Here is a 23,180-nt window from a genome sequence, read left to right on the forward strand (position 1 = left end):
GCTCCACACCATCACCATTGACACTCACTTTGGTATCAGTGTAAGTGACATCAGAATCGGTGAAAAGTTTTTTTTCAACTACGTTCAGAAAAAGAGAGTGACCAGCAGCAATGTTGTCCACTTGAAACTCCGATTAATGGTGACATTGTTGGTGAAAATAAAAACTTAATTAGTTTGCATCTGAAAGGGTCAGTGCACTAGATATCCCAAGCACCTTTGATCGTGACAGGAACTCTCACAAGTTGAAAGCAACATAACAATGGATTTTTAAAAACTAGCACTAAAAAAAACAAATCTTGAGGTGAATGTGAGAAGGAAATGGATGAGGCTCTATCTAGTTGGATCCTTTTTAGATTGCAAAATTGTGTATGTTACTTTGCTACTTGGGAAAGGGCGAGAGGAAAACCAGAGAGTCTCAGACCAGTTAGTCCAACATCTAATGTTAGAAAGTTGCTAGCGTCTTTCATTACAACTAAAGGACTGAACATTTTGAAAATGTCCTGCTGATCAGAGAGAGCCAGTGTGAATTTGTAAAGGTAGGATATGCCCTAGAAACCTGATTAAATTTTCTGAATAGGTAATTGAAGTGATGGATTAGGGAAAGACCACATAAAATTGGAAGGGCAGTGGTACAAAGGGATATTGATCAGATGGGCCAATGGGCTGAGGAGTGGCAAATGGAGTTTAAGTTAGATAAATTTGAGACCCTGCATTTTGGAAAAACAAATCAGGGCAGGACTTATACACTTAATGGTAAGGTCCTGGGGAGAGTTGGTGAACAAAAAGATCTTTGAAGTGCAGTTTCATAATTCCTTGGAAGTAGCATTGCAGGTAGATAGGATAGTGAAGAAGGTAATTGGTATGCTTTCCTTTACTGGTCAAGCATTGAGTATAGGAGTTTGGAGGTCATTTTGCAGCTGTACAGGACATTGGTTAGGCCATTGTTAGAATGTTATGTGTAATTCTAGTCTCCCTCCTACAAGAAGGATACTGTGAAATTTGAAAGGTCTACAAGGACGTTGCCAGGGTTGGAGGACTTGAGCAATAGGGAGAGGCTGCATAGGCTGAGGCTGTTTTCCCTAGAGCATTGGAGGCTGGGAGGTGACCGTATACAGGCTTTAAAATCATGAGGGGCATATCTTTCCCCAGGATGGGGGAGTCCAGAAGTAGAGGGCAAAAGCTTATGGTGAGAGGGAAAGATTTAAAAGGGATAGAAGGGGCAACATTTTCATACAGCAGGTGATGCATGAATAGCATGAGCTGGTAGAGGAAGTAGTGGATGCTGGTACAATTCCAGCATTTAAAAGACACCTTGATGGGTGTATGAATGAGAAGGTTTAGAGGGGTACAGGCCAAGTGCTGGCAAATGGGACTTGATTAATTTAGGATATCTGGTTGGCATGAATGAGTTGGACCAAAAGGTGTGTTTCCATGCTGTATATCTTTGACTCTCTCATTTATATGGATTTCTGAAAGTTATTGGATTAAAAGCTGACATGGCAGACTGTTGGTAACTTTGAAACTTCTGGAATTGAAGGCATATTGTTGACCTAGTTAGAAAATTGACTGACAGGAGGTAGAGTGAAGGGATAATGGGCAGATGCTTTAATTGAATAGAGAATTCGACGTTTCGAGCATAAGCCCTTCATCAGGAATAAGAGAGAGAGCCAAGCAGGCTAAGATAAAAGGTAGGGAGGAGGGACTAGGGGGAGGGGCGATGGAGGTGGGATAGGTGGAAGGAGGTCAAGGTGAGGGTGATAGGCCGGAGTGGGGTGGGGGCGGAGAGGTCAAGAAGAGGATTGCAGGTTAGGAGGGTGGTGCTGAGTTGAGGGAACCGACTGAGACAAGGTGGGGGGAGGGGAAATGAGGAAACTGGAGAAATCTGAATTCATACCTTGTGGTTGGAGGGTTCCCAGGCGGAAGATGAGGCGCTCCTCCTCCAGCCGTCGTGTTGTTGTGTTCTGCCGGTGGAGGAGTCCAAGGACCTGCATGTCCTCGGTGGAGTGGGAGGGAGAGTTAAAGTGTTGAGCCACGGGGTGATTGGGTTGGTTGGTTCGGGCGGCCCGGAGGTGTTCTCTGAAGCGTTCCGCAAGTAGGCGGCCCGTCTCCCCAATATAGAGGAGGCCACATCGGGTGCAGCGGATGCAATAGATGATGTGTGTGGAGGTACAGGTGAACTTGTGGCGGATATGGAAGGATCCCTTGGGGCCTTGGAGGGAAGTGAGTGTGGAGGTGTGGGCGCAAGTTTTACATTTCCTGCGGTTGCAGGGGAAGGTGCCGGGGGTGGAGGTTGGGTTGGTGGGGGGTATGGATCTGACGAGGGAGTGGTGGGGGGTGTGGATCTGACGAGGGAGTGGTGGGGGGTGTGGATCTGACCTGTACCTCCACACACATCATCTATTGCATCCGCTGCACCCGATGTGGCCTCCTCTATATTGGGGAGACGGGCCGCCTACTTGCGGAACGCTTCAGAGAACACCTCCGGGCCGCCCGAACCAACCAACCCAATCACCCCGTGGCTCAACACTTTAACTCTCCCTCCCACTCCACCGAGGACATGCAGGTCCTTGGACTCCTCCACCGGCAGAACACAACAACACGACGGCTGGAGGAGGAGCGCCTCATCTTCCGCCTGGGAACCCTCCAACCACAAGGTATGAATTCAGATTTCTCCAGTTTCCTCATTTCCCCTCCCCCCACCTTGTCTCAGTCGGTTCCCTCAACTCAGCACCGCCCTCCTAACCTGCAATCCTCTTCCTGACCTCTCCGCCCCCACCCCACTCCGGCCTATCACCCTCACCTTGACCTCCTTCCACCTATCCCACCTCCATCGCCCCTCCCCCTAGTCCCTCCTCCCTACCTTTTATCTTAGCCTGCTTGGCTCTCTCTCTCATTCCTGATGAAGGGCTTATGCTCAAAACGTCGAATTCTCTATTCCTGAGATGCTGCCTGGCCTGCTGTGCTTTGACCAGCAACACATTTGCAGCTGTGATCTCCCAGCATCTGCAGACCTCATTTTTTACTCGATGCTTTAATTGACATCATGTAATGATATGCTACTCTAAGGGCAGTTCAGGAGCCTTCAAGTTTTAATATTGGTTTGCTACTTTGGCAATGCGTTGGAAAACCATGTGTCCAGACATGCTGAGGATATTAATCTAGGTGATAGACAATGTATATTTGGAAGCATAAACTTACAAAGAAAACAGTGATAAATGATTATTTCTGCTGGTTGAGTAAAAGGGATATGGTTTTAAATTTAGTGGGAGACCGCCCAGGAGTGAAATTAGGAAACAGTAAATGCAGGCAAAGGATGGCAGAAGTTTGCAACACTCTTCCATAAATGACATTTGAGGTTTGATCAGTTTTTATTTTGAATCTAAGACATTAAGGAATCTGAGTCATAAGCAGAGATATGGAATTAATTCGCAAATCAGCCATGATTTTTGTAAATCCCAAAACAGGCTTTAGAGATTGAGACAAGGTTCTGTTTCCGTGTTCAAGTTAGTTATTTTTTAAAGTGAATCACAAATCAAATTAGAAACTAAGAAACTAAATATACTTCCAGTTTCCAACAGTATCACATAACACTGCTTAACTTATTGAGTTGGAGCATAACATTTCTTTTACTGTGCTAAGTTAATATCCTTTAATTCCAACTTCTGAAGTGCAATCTTGCTCTTCCTGTATCAGGCATCTATTTTCCAATGTTACTATTTTTATGATTTCTCTTGGTGAGCTGGCTAAGTGGCAATTTGCACCAAGTAAACTGGTGTTTGGGGAAAAAAAAGTCGTATGCCCTTCAAAAACTACTAATATATGCAATATTTCACTCGTACCCTTTCATATCTTCCCAGTTGTTTCTCTACTGGCAATAAAGTCTAAACCAATTTCCTCTTAAAAGTGTCCAGTTAAGGAGAAAGAATCGCCTAGGTTATTGTCTACATTTACACCATAAGAGGGTGCTCATGCAAATGAAATCGTGTTGTCAGGACAGATTGCAGAGAAGTCTTGATCTTCCATTTTGGGGTTAGGTTTTAAAATCTGCCTCTAAATAGTACTAATTTTCAATTCTTTGTTATAATTTCTATTAGACTCATTTAAATAATAAAATATGGAAGTGTTGGAAAACAGATGGAAAATGTAAATGTTGGCAATTCACAGGACAGTTCACAACTGTAAACAGAAGGTGATCTGATCTGTTCTGTTAAATGATGTACCCCTCCCTCAGGTGCTGCATTTTGTTTCCTAATACTCTCATATGACTGAGTGCCTAAATTGGTGTTCTGGCAATGTTGATTTTGCAGGTTGGCTGGACACCCCTGCACATCGCTGCATCGGCAGGTCGAGAGGAAATCGTAAAAGTGCTGATTGGCAAAGGAGCACAAGTCAATGCTATCAATCAGAATGGTTGCTCGCCACTGCATTATGCTGCATCTCGAAACCGTTATGAGGTATTGAATTACTGTTTCAACATGCGGCCATTTCTGTCTAAATTTCAGTTTTTATTGTTGTTCTTCTGTTCATCCATCCTCATGCAGTCAATACTCATTGTGCTTGTTTGTGATTAAGGATTGAAGCATTTTGATCTATCTTTACTTTCCATTTAAACCATTTTGTTGCATTCATGTAAATGGATCCCGGGTCCAAAAGACATAAATATCATTATGCAACGCCAGTTTGTTTTATGTTCAAGTAGAGTTGCTAAGTTTTACTTGGTGAAAGCATTTACAGGACAGAGCAATTATATGCAATTCCTGCTATTAGTTAATTCACTAGATATGGATGTCGCTAGCAAGGCCAATCATTTATTTCCCATCCTTAATGGTTTTTGAATTGAATTGAATTTATTGTCACATGTACCGAGGCGCAGTGAAAAGCTTTGTTTTGCGAGCAATACAGGCAGATCACATAGTTAAGTAGCATAGATAAATTAATAATAGGTAAACAGCAGCAAAAAGAAAAACTCAGATACAAGCGAATGTTAAGAGTTTGAAAATCCATTCAGTACTTGAGCAGAGGGTGATGAGTCATCTTCCCAATTATGGGCTTACTAACCCATTTCAGAGGGCAGTTCAGAGTGAACCACATTGTTGTTCAAAGTTTAAAAATCACACAACACCAGGTATAGTCCAACATGGTCCAGAGTCGCTCACAGGCCAAACCGAATAAGAATGGTGAAATTTCCTTCCCAAAAGGGCAGTAGTGAACCAGGTAGACATATTGAATAATTGAGTGGTTTTAGAGTTACTGATACATGCTTTTATCATTTAATATGGATAATCCCTAGTTTGGTAAGATTTGAACTCTTATTTGAATTGGCGGTATCTTTACAGTGCTGAAGGAGGAGGCCATTTGGCCTTTTGTATCTATGCCAGTTTTCTGATCATGTGACTTAGTGCAATTCTCTTGCTCTTTCCCACCACTCTGCACATTAACTTATGTATGATCAGTTAATGCCTCATGAAATCTTTGAACCTGCCTGTACAACACTTTTAGGCAATGCATTTCAGACCCTCACCAATTTCTGTTTGGATAAGTTTTTTTTATTCCCCTCCTATTTATTTCTTTTGCAAATCACTTTAAATCTGTGCTGTTTTATCCTTGATCCTATTACGAGTGAGAACAATTTCTCCAAGTTCACTTTAACCAGATCTTTCCATGATTTTGAAAACTTCAGTCAATACTTTTCTTGGCTGCCTTGTCTCCAAGCAAAATAGTCCCAATATCTCCCAAATTCCCATAAATTTCTTATGTGCTCTGTCTAATGTGTTCACATTCTTCGTAAAGTGTGACACCCAGAACTGTACTCAATGCTGTGCTGTGATCTAATGAATCTGTTAGTCCTTTTTATTGCAAATCTTGCAATAAAATGGGTATGTTACCATTTTTTAAGAAGTACTTGATCCTTCAGCGAGAACCAGTTTAAAGTCGATTTCTCATTCCACACGCTTCAATGTGGCTTCTGAAAATGTTTGGTGTTGTGCTGAGCTTGCTTATTTGCTGACGTACTCGTAGTTTTCTCCTTGATTTGATCAGATCACTATAAACAAAGCAATGTAGATTTGCAGGATTAATTTCTTGTCTGTCTTTTCTGGTAATGTCTGTCCTACAGAATGGATCATGTTTCTGACATGATTGTTTAACATGTCAAAGCAATCTGAAGTTTAGAATTCAGAAGCATTCACAGTGGTCCTTTAACCAAACATATATATTGACCATCTTAACATTTTTTAGGTACAAGATAAAATCTGGCTTAGTTTGTACATCATGCGGAAAATGTTTAGATTTGACAACTTCCTCCCATCTAAAGTTATACTGTGGCCTAACCACTGAAGCTTTCCTTTCCATCAAATGCATCTTGCAAATATCTACAGCCCTCTGATATTCGGCTAAGTAGCCATCTAGCATGTGTGAGCAAATTGACATGTCTATGTGCTACTCAGTCATAACGGCATTACTGCATTCCTGGTCCTCACCAAGTATCTGCCTGGACATTTTCTAAGAACATTAATGAGATCATTAACATACAAGGGGCCTGACATAATCTTTGTTCCATGCAATGTTCCGTCTTGATTATTGGCAGTGGTGTATCACAGAATCACTGTAAATGTATGAACAAGAGTAGGCTACTTGTCACATCAAGCCTGCCCTGCCACTCAAAGCAATGATCTGACTTTAACTTCAACTCTATATTCCCACCTCTGATAATCTTTTGTCTCTTTAGCAATCCAGAATTACAGCTACTGTCACTGTCAATCGTTAAAATATTTAGCAATTGTAAGCATCGGTGAATGCCTATAATTGTAACCTGATTGAACTTGAGAAGCTTAAATCATTGCAGGCTATTTGCAGAAACATTACAGCAATCAGTATCGCAATGCTATATATATTATTTTATTGTGTCCCACTGTCATAAACTGTACTTATATCTTCATTTCGTGAAGAACCCGATATGGTGTTTAAAAGGTTTTTTAATTACAGGTATGTTGAAGTGATTTTATCCAAATGTCTTCACTGGTAGATGTTGCTTCATAATTTTTTTTTAAATTTCAGCTTCCTCCTCCTTTGCATGTTCCCTATCTTTCATTGTAGAAGCATGAGGTTTGGCCTTGTACCTACAAAGACCTTTCATTATGTTCTTGAAATGAAGGAACAAATACATGCTTGGCAAACTTTTCATCCAGAAAAAGTGATATTGCTCACAATTAGCCAGATAATGTTAGTTTGAATATAAGCTCAACTTCCCCATATACTATTTTAAAGGTCAAAGTGTCTTTGCTAAGGAAGCAACACTTCTGGTCAGTAATGGTTTCATTACCGGTTGGTTAAGGAACTTTGCAAATTGGTTTCAGACTTCATATCATAAATGACCAGTATTCTTAAGATTATTTCCTGTGTGTTTGTTTTGCTGAGCTTTTTAAAGATTTATTGCAAGTGGATCTCTTGTGGCAATTTTATATGGCCGTAAGTATCGTTATCGTGTTATATACAATCTAGAATTCTTCCACTAAATCAAGATTGGTCTTTACCTAAAGTCGCTTGTTCTATAAACATTGAGTGAGCTGAGATAATCTTCAGGCTACACTTGTATTGAACTTTTAAGCACAATGCCAAAATACTTTGTGATCTTTTGGATTACTTTTAAAAATGGTCAGTATTGTGAAAGCAAATGTGGCACCTTCTAGGCAGCAAACAACATACCCCATTGTAATATTTGTATTGTTTGAGGGAGGAGTGTTGACCGGGATGTCAAGAGAATGCCCATTTTCTACCCTGAGCCCTCCTTGATTTGTCCCATTGGATATTTTATGTTACTGTAGTACGTTGACAAGATTAGACAGTGATTTCAGATATTCTAACTGAACTGTCTTTTGTGGATGTAGGTTTGCTCGCTGAGCTGGAAAGTTCATTTTCAGATGTTTCATCACCATGCCAGGTATCATCGTCAGTGAGCCTCCAAATGAAGTATTGGTGGTGTAGCCCGCTTTCTGTTTATATGTTTGAGTTTCCTTGAGTTGGTGGTGATATTTCCTGTGGTGACATCATTTTATATGGTGATGTCATTTCTTGTTCTTTCCGTCAGGGGGTAGTAAATGGGATCCAAGTCAACGTGTTTGTTGATTGATAGAGTTCCCGTTGGAATGCCATGCTTTTAGGAATTCTCGTGTATGTCTTTGTTTGGCTTGTTCTAAGATGGGTATGTTGTCCCATTCGAAGTGGTGTGCTTCGTCATCTGTATGTAAGGATACTAGTGAGAGAGGGTCAGGGCTTTTTGAGGTTAGTTGATGTTCATGTATCCTAGTGGCTTGTTTTCTGCCTGTTTGTCCAAAGTAGTGTTACAGTTCTTGCAAGGTATTTTGTAGATGACATTAGTTTTGCTTGTTGCCTATGGGTCTTTCAAGTTAATTAGCTGCTATTTTAGTGTTTTGGTGGGTTTGTGGGCTACTATGATGCCAAGGGGTCTGAGTAGTCTGGCAGTCATTTCGCAGATGTCTTTGATGTACGGGAGAGTGGCTGGGGTTCCTGGACATGTTTTATCTGCTTGCATGGGTTTGGACTTCAGGAATTGGCAGACTATATTTATTGGGCACCCGTTCTTTTCGAGTACACTGTGGACAGATGATTTTCCTCTGCTCTGCATAGTTCCTCTGTGCTGCAGTGTGTGGTGGCTCATTGAAATAATGTCTTAATGCAGCTTCATTTGTGGATGTTGAGATGATTGCTTCTGTAGTTCAATATTTGGTCCGTTTGTGGTGTTTTCCTATTGATGCTGGTTTGAAGTTCCCCATTGGCTATTTGTTCTACTGCAGCACGTAGGAATGGCAGCTTGTTGTTGTTTTCCTCCTCTTTAGTGAATTTTATTCTGTAAGGGTATTATTGGTGGTCCATCAACCTAACGGACCCAAAGTTTGGGTTGGATGGTTGGCAGAGCTTCAAGTCCCTGCATTACTGTCTCTGCTAAGAATCCTGATATCTGAGATCCCATGGGTGTTCGGTTAGTTTGTCTGTAGGTTTTGTTGTTGAAGGTGAAGTGGGTGGTAAGGCATAGGTCCACTAGCTTGACAATACTGTCCTTGCTGATGAATTTGGCGGTGTTTGCCATGTGTGTCTTTGGTTCTTGTAATAGTGTAATCAGGGTTTCCTTGGCCAGGTTGATGTTGATGGATGTGAACAGGGCTGTTATGTCAAAGGAGACAATTATTTCATCCTCTTCTATCTTGGTGTCTTTGGTCTTCAGGAATTAGGTGGAGTGGCGTGAGTCTTCTACTAAGTGTTTTAGTCTTTGATGTAGCTCCTTGGCCAATCTGTAGTTGGTGTTCCAGGTAACGAGACTATGGGTCTGAGAGGGGGGCTCCTGGTTTGTAAATTTTTGGGTAATCTGTAGAAGCATGGTATGTTAGACATGACCCACACTCACTAGTATCCTTACATATGGATGAGGAAGGACACCACTTCATCTGGGACAACACATCCACCTTGGGACAAGCCAAATAGAGACATGCACAAGAATTCATAGAAACATGGCATTCCAACCAGAACTCTACCAACAAACTCATTGATTTGGATCCCATTTACCACCCACTGAGGGGGAAAAAACAGGAAATGACATCACCATAGGACATGTCACCACAGGAAATGACATCACCAACTGAAGGAAACTCAAATATATAAATAGTATAGCCTGCTTTCTATCAGTGCTTCATTCCAAGGCTCGCTGAAGAATGTCTGAAAACTAACCTTCCAGCTTCGCGCGCAAGCCTACATCCAGAACCTGAACCTGAGCTACAAATCTTCTCAAAACTCGTGAACTGCCTTTGTATCCATTCTAAAAAAAAATGCACAGAGCTGACTCTGATATTTAGATCAATTGGCATTCATGGAACAAAAAAAGTGCAGACAAAAATCACAATCATTAGAGCAGCCAACCTAAATTTCAGAAAGCAAACTGTATTAGAGGAATTTGATTAGAATTATTTGCCAAGGATACAGAGTTGGTGGATATGGACATTCCAAAAAATGAGAAAAAAGCTGCACAGAAGACTGTAGAATTTTTAAAGGGTGTGGACTTGAAGGAACAGTGGCATATGAGACTGAAAACTGGTTAGAAGGACTAAATTAGGGCTACTTTCTCAGTCATTTGAAGTGGGTGGCAGTACTCCATGGATCTGTTTAGGGATTACTTCTGTTTAGAATGCCAGATAGCATCCTGCAGTTCTCAAGGTTGCTAATGATAACTAAGTAGATATTGAGAAGTTGGAATGAGCACCAAGGTGGGATACAATTCAGTGTCAATCCAAATGAGTTTATTCACCTGACATTTTATGCCAAAAGAGAACAGAATTGAAGGCTCCAATTCACAAAATGTTAAGTTCAATACTTTAACAATCTAATCAAATATTAATCTGAATGTATAAAATATAGAAAACTAGATGTAATGGTGATGGTGTTTAAAATATTTTTTTGAATTCTAAGCAAAGAATGTTGAGAGAGTATAGCACAAGTTTCCTAGAATAATGATCAAAACAAAATCCTCTTTCTACACTGATGATTCTACTGTCTTTCTGATCTTGATATTTCCGACTGCCCTTGCAGGCTGCTCTATTCCTTTTAAACTTTTTTTTTATTTCTCTGGATGCCCTGCTGTCCTATTATTGATGGCTTCTTTTCATGAATTTCTTTCTCTTCCTCCCACTGTACTATTGATAACTTGATTTCTTGCAGTTCTTCTAGTGATGGTGATGTCCATAAAACCCAGCAAACCATAAAAGTAAGATAACACAATTATTGCATGCCCTCAGAGTCAGAATTTAATAGTTGTAACTTTGAATTGCATTAATCACTGGTTTGATGATGATTTCCCCAACCCACTCGTGGACTATTTGACTCATACTTCATGTATAGGAAGTTTGAGTAAAAACAGAACGTTTTATCCTGACACACACGAGTGGTGTGAATAACCAGGGTGAAAGCTTTAGACCACAGGAAGACAAGCTAGTCAAATGAGCACAACAGTGGCAGATCATGTTTAACCCTGAAAAACGTGACATTGATGCATTTGGGAGGATTAACATGGTATGGCAGTACATGGTGAATAGTGAGACCCTGGGTAGAATTGAGGATCAGTGGGATATTAGTGAGCATCTCCTTAAATCCTTGAAGGCAACAGGCCAGAGTGTTAAGGCGGCTTTTGAGATGCTGGCCTTTGCTAGGCAAAGAATTCAAAAGGTGAGAGATTATGAAATAGAGGACATGTCATTGGTCACAGCTGGAGCACTGTCCAATTCCGGTGACCACACTATGGGAAGGATGTTATTGCAATGAAGAAGGTGCAGAAGAGAAGCACCAGGAGGATGTTGCACTGGCTGGAGTGTTTCAGCTATGACGAGGGACTGTTATAGGCTAGAGTCGTTCTCCTTTGAGCAAAGAAGGCGAGGGAGGTCCTGATTGCAATGTTTCCAATTATGAGGAACAGAGATAATGGAGAAAGGAAGAAACTTATCTTAATATAAAAGAGTTAATTACCAGAAGGCATAGATTTAACATACAGGGCAAAAGGATTAGAGGGGAATTAAAGAGAAATCATTTCACCTAGAGAACGGTGGGTAACTGGAATTCAGTGTCTGAAAGGGTGGAAGGATGTTACAACATTGAAGAAGTGTTTAGCTGAACACTTAACACCATAGCAAGCAAAGCTATAGGCCAAGTGCTGTGAAATGGAGTCAGAGTGAATAGGTGCTTGATACCCTCTTTTCATGTTATAGTACTCTCTGACTCCATCCTGGAAATACAGTTCCTTGCAAGTAGAATTGTAGGTAGATAGGATAGTGAAGGAGGAATTTGGTCTGCTTGCCTTTATTGGTCAGTGCATTGAGTGTAGCAGTTGAGAGCTCATGTGGCAGCGATACAGGACATTGGTTAGACCACTTCTGAAATACTGCATACAATTCTAGTCTCCCTCCTGTAGGCAGGATGTTGTGAAACTTGAAAGAGTTCAGAAAACATTGACAAAGATGTTGCCAGGGTTGGAGGGTTTGAACTATATGGAGAGGCTGAATAGACTGGAGCTATTTTCCCTGGAGCATCAATGGCTGAGGGGTGGCCTTGTATAAGTTTACGAAATCATGAGGAGCATAAGGTGAACATATAAATGATTTCCTGTGCCCGTAAGACTAAGTGGCACCAATTTCTCTCTGCTACCTCTTAATCACAAGGCTGTCATTCACTAAATCTGCTACTCTGCATTCCAAACCCTCATGCATGCTGTGTGCTCAAAAGACTCACAACCCAACTCATTCTCTTAAAGAACTAATGCTTCCTGCCATCTGAGCTGCCTACACACTGGGCATCTGTCATCACCTCACATTGATATGTGATGGAATGGGTGAAAAACCAATCGTTACTTTTATTTTAGTACCAAATAAATTGGCACATAACAGTACCAAAAGGCTAAGAACAATGCAAGATGGTGCACGTCAAACTGCTAAACCCTCTTTAAGGACAAAGATTAACAAGCTGACCAGAGAAGATCAGGTACATTCTGGAGGTCATAGTAGACTGCCAGAGACCATGCACTTGCTCAGCCCCCATGCAAAATGTGTGCCCTTGTTCTGACCATATGTGACATGGTAAAACTGGAGGGAGAGGCACAAGAATATCAGGTGAGTGTATTGGTTGGAGCAAGCAGAGAAATTCATAGACATTCTCATTACTATGGTGCCTCTAGCATATCAAGAGGCTAACTGCCTTAGAGCCCAAAACCAATGGAATGTTCAGTAGCTGCTGGATATGCATTTGGATCTGCAATCTAGCATCAATGGCATAGTAAGAGAGGGGCTACAGACATCAAAATCATTTCAGGTGCCCATTCCTGTCAAGGAGACAAGGTGTTATCCTCAGGGAGGATGAGGAGGAATGACAGACTGACATCTCAGCAGCAGCTGCTTCTTGGGACATTCCAGAAATGCCCTATCTCTCCACATTCCTACCTGTGATTCCAGTGCTTCAAGCAATTCGAGAAAGAGGAGGATGTTCCTGTATCTGGGCAGGAAACTCTGAGAGACAGAGCCTCAAAGACTTCAGTCATTAGGGGGGCAACTGCCCATGTCTTCAGAGTCAACAGGATCTACCATTCAGCAGGCTCCCTCCGTCCCAGCTGAAGAAATCAGACTTTCAACGTGACATGGAACATAGAACAATACAGTGCAGAACAGGCCCTTCACACGCTGGCCTGTAAACTTTTCTTAACCCATCTCCCTACACGATCCCATCATCATCCATGTGCTTATTCAAGGACTGTTTAAATGCCCCTAATGTGGTGGAGTTAACTACATTGGCAGGCAGGGCTTTCAACGACCTTACCACTCTCTGAGTAAAGCACCTGCCTGTGACATCTGTCTTAAATCTATCACCCTATCCAAGCTGACGTCATCATCCTAGGAAAAAGACTCTCACTATCACCCTATCTAATCCTCTGATCAACTTGTATGTCTCTATTAAATCCCCTCTTAGCTGCCTTCTCTTTAATGAGAACAGACTCAAGTCCCTCAGCCTTTCCTCATAAGACCTTCTCTCCAGACCAGGCAACATCCTGTTAAATCTCCTCTGCATCTTGTGCTTCCGTATCCTTCCAGTAATGGAGTGACCAGACTGTACACAGTATTCTAAGTGATACTGTACGAGCGCTTTGTACAGTTGCAGCATGACATCACTGCTCTGGAACTCAATCCCTCTACCACTGAACCCAAACACACCGTATGCCTTCTTAACAGTACTATCAACCTGGGTGGCAACTTTCAGGGAATCTATGTACCTGGACACCAAGGTCCCCCTGCATATCTACACTACCATGAATAGTTCCATTGACCCAGTATTCTGCCTTCCTGAAACACATCTCATTTATCTGCATTGAATTCATTTGCCACCCCTCAGCCCAATTCTGCAGTTTATCCAAGTCCCTCTGCAACCTGCAACAGTCTTCCACCCTGTCTACCACTCCACCGACTTTAGTGTCATCTGCAAACTTACTAACCCATCAACCTATGCCTGCACCCAAGTAGTTTATAAAAATGACAAACAGCAGTGGTACCAAAACAGATCCTTGTGGCACACCACTGGTAACGGATTCCAGGCTGAATATTTTCCATCAGCCACCACTCACTGCCTTCTTTCAGAAAGTCAGTTTCTAATCCAAACTGCTAAATCACTCTCGATTCCATGCCTCTGCATTTTATCCAAAAGTCTACCATGTGGAACGTTTACTGATGTCCATGTACCCCACGTCAACTGCCCTGTCCTCATCTACGTGCTTGGTCACCTTCTCAAAAAAAACTCAGACCTGCCCTTGACGAAACCATGTTAACTATCTCCAATCAGATTGTTGCTTACGAGATGATTGAGTCCTATTTCTTAATCCTTTCCAAAACTTTTCCTACAACAGATATAAGGCTCCCTGGTGTATAATTACCTGGGTTATCTCTACTGCCCTTCTTGAACAAGGGCACATCATTTGCAATCCTTCAGTCCTGTGGACAAAGACGACTCAAAGATCAAGGCCAAAGTCTCAGCCATCTCCTCCCTAGCTTCCCAGAGAATCCACAGATAAATCCCATCTGGCACAGGGGATTTAACTACTTTCACATCTTCTAGAATTGATAATACCTGCTCCTTACTAACTGTCGTCAAATTAAATCAATTCAACTCAAATGCTAGCAAGAGCAAAGAAAAAACTTCATTTTTTTTAACCTCTGCATGCAGGCCAATACACTTGGCAAAAGTGCCTTTTGTAAGGGCCCTGAACAAATTTTACATATTCTTTTTATACTATTCTTATTATATGCTCAAGGTCAAGAGCTGGGAAACATCTTATTTTCTCATTCCCTTGCCGTGGATATAATTGCTTACTGTCTTTATGTTTCCCTTAGTTTTTGCTAAATTCGACTGCTTGCAAGATCAGGTTGAATGTTTGCAAAGTTCAGCAAAACCAAGCTGTCTCCTTGATTGCAAGATTCAACAAAGCATTAAATTTTGTTAATTTTCCATTACACTAACCTAATTCTTTCTAGTCTAATAGTTTAGGGTGTAGGTTTGCTCGCTGAGCTGTAGATTTGATATCTAGGCGTTTCATTATCTGGCTAGGTAGCATCATCAGTGGCGATCTCCAAGTGAAGCGAAGCTGTTGTCTCCTGCTTTCTATTTATATGTTTGTCCTGGATGGGGTTCCTGGGGTTTGTGGTGATGCCATTTCCTGTTCATTTTCTGAGGGGTTGATAGATGGTATCTAGATCTATGTGTTTGTTTATGGCGTTGTGATTGGAGTGCCATGCCTCTAGGAATTCTCTGGCATGTCTTTGCTTAGCCTGTCCCAGGATAGATGTGTTGTCCCAGTCGAAATGGTGTTTTTTTTTCATTCGTGTGTAGGGCTACGAGGGAGAGAGGGTCGTGTCTTTTTGTGGCTAATATTCCGTATCTCTGTCTTCTCCTCTACAATATTCTCCTTTTTTCCTGAGTGGAAAAGATGAGAAATATTCGTTTAGCACCTCTCCAATCTCCACAGGGTTCACACACCCCTTCCTTCTTCTGTCTTTGACTGTCCCTATTCATATCCTAGTCATCTTTTTATTCCTCATACCTATAGAAAGCTTTAGGGTTCTCCTTTTATTCTATTTGCTAAAGACTGCTCATGTCCCTTCCTTGCTCGACTTAACTCTCTCTTTAAATCCTTCCTAGTTAATCTGTAACTCTCCATCGCCTCATCTGAATCATCTCATCTCAAAATTACATAAGCCTCCCTCTTCCACTTAACAAGAGACACAATTTCTTTCGTAAACCACGGTTCCCTTACCTTCTCACTTCCTCCCTGCCTGACAGGGACATACCTATCAAGGACACGCAATATCTGTTCCTTAAACCAGCTCCACATTTCCATTGTCTGCATCCCCTGCATTTTGCTACTCCATTCTATGCATCCTAAGTCTTGCTTAATCGCATTACAATTGCCTTTCTCCTATCTATAATTCTTGCCCTATGGCGTGTACCTATCCCTTTCCATTGTTAAACTAAATGTAATTGAATTATGGTCACACTCTCCAAAGTGCTCACCTACCACCAAATCAAACACCTGGCCTGGTTCATTAGCAAGTACCAGATCCAGTGTGGCCTCCCCTCTTGTCGGCCCTTCGACATACTGTGTCACCCACACACATTGGACAAAAACTGATCCATCCAACCTACTAGAGTTATAGCATTTCCAGTCAATGTTGGGAAAGTTTAAAGTCCTCCATAATGACCATCCTGTTTCTTTCACTCCTACCCAGAATCATTTTGTCAATCCTCTCCTCCACATCCCTGGAACTCTGCGGAGGCCTACTTTTAAAAAAAGATCTCTCAGCAGTGTGACCTCTCCTCTCCTGTTTCTAACCCTCAGTAGATGAGTACTTGTCAAAAGTCCTTTTGGTCACCGTTATGCTGTCCTTGACTAACAAGGCCACACCTCTGCCTCTTTTACACCTTCCCTGATCTTAATGAAAGATCTAAACCCTGGAACCTGCAACGTCATTCCTGACCTTGCTCAATCCATGTCTCCGAAATGGCCACAACAACGAAGTCCCAAGTACCTATCCAAGCTTCAAGCTCACCTACCTTGTTCTGGATACCCGTGGCGTTGAAAGCGACACACTTCAAATCAGCTTGCTGTCTGCCAGCATGCTCCTGTGACCGTGGAATGGTTGCATAATTGGAGAGAGGCAAAAAATAAATTGAGAGCAAATTGTTTACACTGTTGTTCAGTCATTGAATGAAATCTGTTCTTTTGTACGGATATGTTCACTTCCACTGTATAATGTCTGCTGTAGTCCTAACATTCTACAGGATGTCACATCGTCACAGATTACATGGAATACTGTTAAAAATGTGTAGTATCTTCAACCAGCAAAAGAGTGTTCCATTGCAATCATCAAATATTGATTTCCCCTGTCCTAATCAACAAAGCGGGTGACTGCAGTTAGCTTCATCCATCAGGGAGCCACCTATCCATGAAGATTGAGCAAAGATTGCACAGATGAACATTGGGAACACTGAGACTAAAGGTGAGGTTTTAGGTGAGGAGTCAGGGCCTGGGATGTCCAAATCGTTCACCCCCAACATGCATGTCATGGGATAGATGGTGGAATCTGTTATGCTTCCACACATTTCAGCAAAGAAAGGTTTGTCCTACGTCTGGGTTTCTCAAACGAATACTATAACCGTTAAAGTTGAGAGATGGCTAATGGGTAATTCGACTGTTCCTTTTTTCACCATTACACAATGCTCTGGCGAAAGCAGACATACGAATCAGTGACCATTGCACTATCGGTGCTGTCATTGAGGATGCCTGGGTGTGGCAAGAGTGCAGTGAAGATTCCCAGCATTCTGAAGCTTTGAAGAGATAGTAATGTACAAACACTCAGAAACATCCTCTGGATAAGTGACAAGCTGGTACTGCACAAGGGGACATATTTGTCTCTGGCACAAGGATTGTTTTCGTACTACCATCTCGGAGAGTTATGTGGTGTACCACAACTGTTATGTCTCAAATATTGGTCTAGAGTAATGTTTATGCAGTCATTTCAGCTTTCACAAGAGATAAGTGGTTAGCACTGTTGCCTCACAGCACCAGGGTCCCAGGTTTGATTCCAGCCTTGGGCGGCTGTCTGTGTGGAGTTTGCACATTCTCCCCATGTCTGCATGGGTTTCCTCCAGGTGCTCCGGTTTCCTCCCATGGTCCAAAGATGTGCAGATTAGGTGAATTGGCCATGCTAAATTGCCCATAGTGTTAGGTGCATTAGACCGAGGGAAATGGGTCTGGGTGGGTTACTCTTCGGAGGGTTGGTGTGGACCGGTTGGGCCGAAGGACCTGTTTCCACACTGTAGGGAATCTAATCTAATCTAATAATTACATTGAAAAGTAGTCAACATAGTCCTGTGGGACTGTAGAGCTGTGCATCATTAGAGAGATGACTGGGCTGATTTAACCTGAGGGAAAGTGAGGACTACAGATGTTGGAGATCAGAGTCGAGAAGTGTAGTGCTGGAAAAGCACATCAGGTCAGACAGCATCTGAGGAGCAGGAGAATGGATATGTTGAGAAGGACAGTCCTTCTGAGGACATCATATCCACATCTAAAACAATATTTTGTTATGCAGAGTAGTGAACAGTGTAAATCAAGTGACAAGCCTGCCAGGCCTGAACAACTTTTAGTTGACTGACTGTAAGCACTGAGACCCAATCCTTGGACTGCAGCAGTGTGGATCCCTAGACTTTGGGCGGCACAGTGGTTAGCACTGTTGCCTCACAGCGCAAGAGACCTGGGTTCAATTCCTGCCTCAGGCAACTCTGTGTAGAGTTTGCACATTCTCCCCGTGTCTGCGTGGGTTTCCTCCGGGTGCTCCGGTTTCCTCCCACAATCCAAAATGTGTAATTCAGGTGAATTGGCCATGCTAAATTGCCCATAGTGTTAGGTGAAGGGGTAATGTAGGAGTATGGGTCTGGGTGGTATACGCTTCGACGGGTCGGTGTGGACTTGTTGGGCCAACTTGCATAGGACCAACTAATAGTGGCCACCACCCCCCACACCCCCAACTTTTTCTTATTTAAACACTCCTTCCTTTTGGCTTTTTAAACATTTTCAATTGTCTTCAAGCGCATGTGATATGCATGCTATATAAATCATAAGCACACACTGGACCTCTGGTGTTGGCGGAACACCATGCTATGCAGGGACATATCTTGCCCACCACCCCATGTGACATGATCTGTGCACTGTGTTCAACTGCTACAAGCTGCCCACTCTTTCTTTTGCACTTAATTTCCATCAGCCAGAGGCTGCTAGCTTGCTCTCTGCACTTAACCCTACCTCTGAGCTAAAGGCTGCAGACTGCTTCTGTCTGCTAATAGGAATGAAGGAACAGGAATAGACCATTCAGCCCCTCAGGACTGCTCCATTGATTTTTTTGTTTATTTGGAACTGCTCCATTGTTCAAGATTTATGACAGATTCTAGACAGCTGCACCATCTCTAACACCCTTAATGTCAAAGGTAACTAGAAATCTCATCTATCACTTAAGCTTAATGCCTAAGCTTCTAGGCATTAAGCTTCCAGCTTAGAAAAAGGAGATGAGAGGTCACACTGCTTGGAGTTTTTTATAGGCCTCTGCAGAGTTCCAGGGATGTGGAAGAGAAGATTGGCAAAATTATTCTGAGTAGGAGTGAAAGGAACAGGGTGGTTATTATGGGGGACTTTAACTTCCCCAACATTGACTGGCAATGCTGTAACTCTAGAATGTCAGATGGATCAGTTTTTGTCCAATGTGTACAGGAGGGTTTCCTGACACAGTATGTCGAAGGGCCGACAAGAGGGGAGGCCACACTGGATATGGTACTTGATAATGAACCAGGTCAGGTGTTTGATTTAGTTGTAGGTGAGCACTTTGGTGAGAGTGACCATAATTCAGTTACGTTTAATTTAGCGATGGAAAGGTAGAGGTACATGCCACAGGTTATGGTTATTGATGGGGCAAGGGCCTTGTCCTTCTTTGCATTGTAAAATTCTCCCAGTCCTCAAACTTGCAATTCTTCTTGGATATGTGTGAGTACTGCAAGTCAGATGAGCGTGACGTCAGACCTCATGACAGGAGTAGCTACAAGCGGCGGCAGCAGCAGTAGATAATTTTATCAGCTGAGAGGGTATAATTTAATCTTATTCAGATCATTGTAACTATATGTTGACTGATGACTCTGTGACCACACAGCCCATTTAATTCTATTTGTTTTCTACAAGATGATTGACCTCATTTTTACATGAAAAATGCAAACATAATGAGCCACCACAAACTTTAGCATCTCCAGCTCTAATTTGTATATTGTACTGTAACCTTATAACTATCTGTACTTAAGACTCCAGTACATTTAATTCTGAATATTTCTTTACATTTTACATGTTTGTCCTGTCCCTTCCATGCCCAACTTGATATGAAGATAAGCTTATCCTTCTAAATCTAGCACTGGAACATCTGTTCAGAGATCTAAAGACTTATTAACATATCATTGTTTCATTAATAATCTCAATCGTCCTAACTATCTACATCTAACTTCACTAAATTCATCAGTGTGACAATGATCATCTAATCAAATCTCCATTCGTGGTATGTAACATAATTTCCACCTTCAGTTTGCATTCATTAGCGGCTAGACTTCAGTACCTTTTTCCATGAAGAGCAACCGGAAGAACTTTTGATCTGTTAAGTCAGTTCTCAGCAGAGATCTGGGCTGTAATTCTCAACATTTTAAACTTGCATCCTCATGGAAATTGCACCATAACTTGTGACTTGTCGAGAGACTCAAACTGTGTGGCTCTGAAGCACTATTTGTAATGAGGCACAGTTTTCATCCGTCATATATCTTGGAATTTATTCTTCATATCTACAGCCAGTTCAATATTGTAGAGATTGTTTAAAATCTCTCAACACCTGGTTATAGTCCAATAAATTTATTTGGAAGTACTAGCTTTCAGACTGCTGGTTCTTCATCAGGTAGTTTACCTGAAAAAGGAGCAGTGTTTTGAAAGCTTGTACTTCCAAATAAACCTGTTGGACTATAACCTGGTGTGTGATTTTAACTTTGTCCAACCCAATCCAACACTGGCATCTCCACAACACTGTAGAGATCGGAGAAGCTGATTTGAATATTTAGTTTAAATGCATAGTAAATGTAACCTGCGTATACATATCTTGCTACTGTCAATTTTGTCATAATTATTTAAAGTTGTAGATTTTTTTAAAATCCTAAGCAAATTTGATTTTGGATGAGAAAGTGAAATGGGTTGTAGATTACTTAGTGTGGAAACAGGGCCTTCGGCCCAACAAGTCCACACCGACCCGCCGAAGCACAACCCACCCATACCCCTACATTTACCCCTTATCTAACACTAGGGCAATTTAGCATGGCCAATTCACCTGACCTGCACATCTTTGGACTGTGGGAGGAAACCGGAGTACCCGGAGGAAACCCACGCAGACATGGGGAGAATGTGCAAACTCCACACAGTCAATCGCCTGAGGCGCGAATTGAACCCGGGTCTCTGGCGCTGTGAGGCAGCAGTGCTAACCACTGTGCCACCGTGCCGTCTGCAAATAATTACCCTCCAAAATCAATTTTGCTCTCCTATATACAATTGCCTGTAGTTGCTTGCTCCATTGAGTAGGTGGTGTGATAGAGTAAATTTCTAAGTAACTAAACATTACTCAATTTAATGGTGACAATACACCAGAAATCTGCTTGTTGCATTACTTTTAATTTTATGGGGTGACTATTCTCTTTTTGTTATGATTTATTTCTTCATTCTTGTAGAAGTATTCCTGGATCCCCTTTAATTGCGTGTGAGGCAAATCTTTTGCCAGCCAACTTCTAGTGATATTATTAAATCCTGCATTTGTTTTTCTGTTCCATAAAGGGTGTCTGCAGAATGTAGCATCAAACTTGTATTCCATCATTTAATGTCACAACTGTTCAATGTTGTTTTTATTATTGTAATAAAACAAACTGTTTCTTAAACCATATTTCTATTCGCACTGTCTCCTGTAGATTGCTTGCATGTTATTAGAGAATGGAGCAGACCCCAACATTACAGACAATATCCATTCCACTCCTTTGCATAGAGCTTCAGCCAAAGGAAATTTCCGCCTTGTACAGCTGTTGCTGAAGCATAATGCCTCTACAAACCTCCAAGATATGGAGGGAAATACACCACTGTAAGTACCTCACTTTTTAAGGGGCATAGTTCATGTGGGCTAAGAGTACTTATTAAAAAAAATGAAAATCAAGCGTTAACTGAACAACTTTTGTTTTTTCCACCTCTACATACATCACTAATAATTCAATAACTATTATTTAAAATAATTGACAAAGATCACAAGTTTTAGACTTCTTTAGCAGGTCTTTTTCATAAGATATTATCAAGTGTTTACTTTTTGAGAGAATGACAATATAATCACTTAAGATTTGGCATAGTTCTGTTGCTTTAATTTTCTGTTGTTCTTGGAACTTGAAAGTAATGGAAAAACAATTTTCCAGGATCCAATTTAAAAACACATTTTAATGGTTCCAGAACCTATATTAACAAAAGACCATTTTCCCCAACTATTGGAATATTTTACATCCTTGTTCGTCCTCTGACCCACATAACGAACTGAGTAACACTGGAAAATCCATGAATCTTATTTAAAACTGAACATTTAGATGCACATGCACATGCACAATGCTTCTTATACTTGTAATACTTTGAAATTACTTGTTGCTTCTTCTCTACACTTCTTATCTCTGGCATCAAACTCATAGCTTATTTTGATGTCCCACATTTTCTGACTAAATAGTAATTAAATTTAATAACCTAGACCTCCAAATTACGTATTTAATTTTGCTTGTTTATGGAAATTTTTTTATTCACTTACTAGATTAATTACTGGCTAGGCAAGCATTTGTTGCATAATTGCCCAGAGGGCAGTTAACAGTCAACCACATTGCTGTGGGTCTGGATTCACAGGTAGGCCAGACCAGTTTTGTTCTCCAAAGGACATTAGTGAGCCAGATGTTTTTTTCCTGACGATAGGCAATGGATTCGTGATCATCATTAGAATCTTAATTTTGCATTTTTATTGAATTCAAATTCCGTTGCCTGCCATCGTGGGATTTGAACCAGGCTCCACAGAACATTACCTGGGTACCTGAATTAACAGTCCAGTGACAATACAGTTAGGCCATTGCCTCCCCATATCTAACTTTGATATCAATGCCTTCCACAGTTGAGCTCTTGTATCCTTATCAGACATTTTATTCTTCAATGAGTGTAAATTTATATTTTGTATGTTTGTCATACATAATTATTATTTTTCATGAGTATTAGAAACCTATCTCATTGTTTCTGAAAATATTTGTCTCAAATAGAGCTATAGAAAGGTTATGGCACAAGAATTGATCATTAGCCCAACATGTCTGTGCTGGATAAATAAATTAGCTGCCCATTGCAGTCCCACTTTTCAGCACCTGATCTGTAGCCTCACAGATTCTGGATTAGTGGTGCTGGAAAAGCACAGCAGTTCAGGCACTTGCTGCCTGACCTGCTATGCTTTTCCAGCACCACTAATCAA

At 41.5% G+C, this 23,180-nt stretch overlaps 1 protein-coding gene across 2 annotated transcripts in view; it reads left to right on the plus strand.

Moving 5' to 3' along the window:
- Window positions 1-23,180, plus strand: part of psmd10 (proteasome 26S subunit, non-ATPase 10) — a 43,634-nt gene that overhangs the window by 13,851 nt on the left and 6,603 nt on the right. For both annotated transcript variants that reach the window (XM_060832461.1, XM_060832460.1), the window contains 2 exons: window positions 4,308-4,454; window positions 21,619-21,785. In XM_060832461.1, coding sequence (XP_060688444.1) covers window positions 4,308-4,454; window positions 21,619-21,785 — 314 coding nt within the window. The remainder of the gene's footprint in view (window positions 1-4,307; window positions 4,455-21,618; window positions 21,786-23,180) is intronic.

Source organism: Hemiscyllium ocellatum, chromosome 11, assembly GCF_020745735.1.
Source record: "Hemiscyllium ocellatum isolate sHemOce1 chromosome 11, sHemOce1.pat.X.cur, whole genome shotgun sequence".
Lineage (NCBI taxonomy): Eukaryota > Metazoa > Chordata > Chondrichthyes > Orectolobiformes > Hemiscylliidae > Hemiscyllium > Hemiscyllium ocellatum.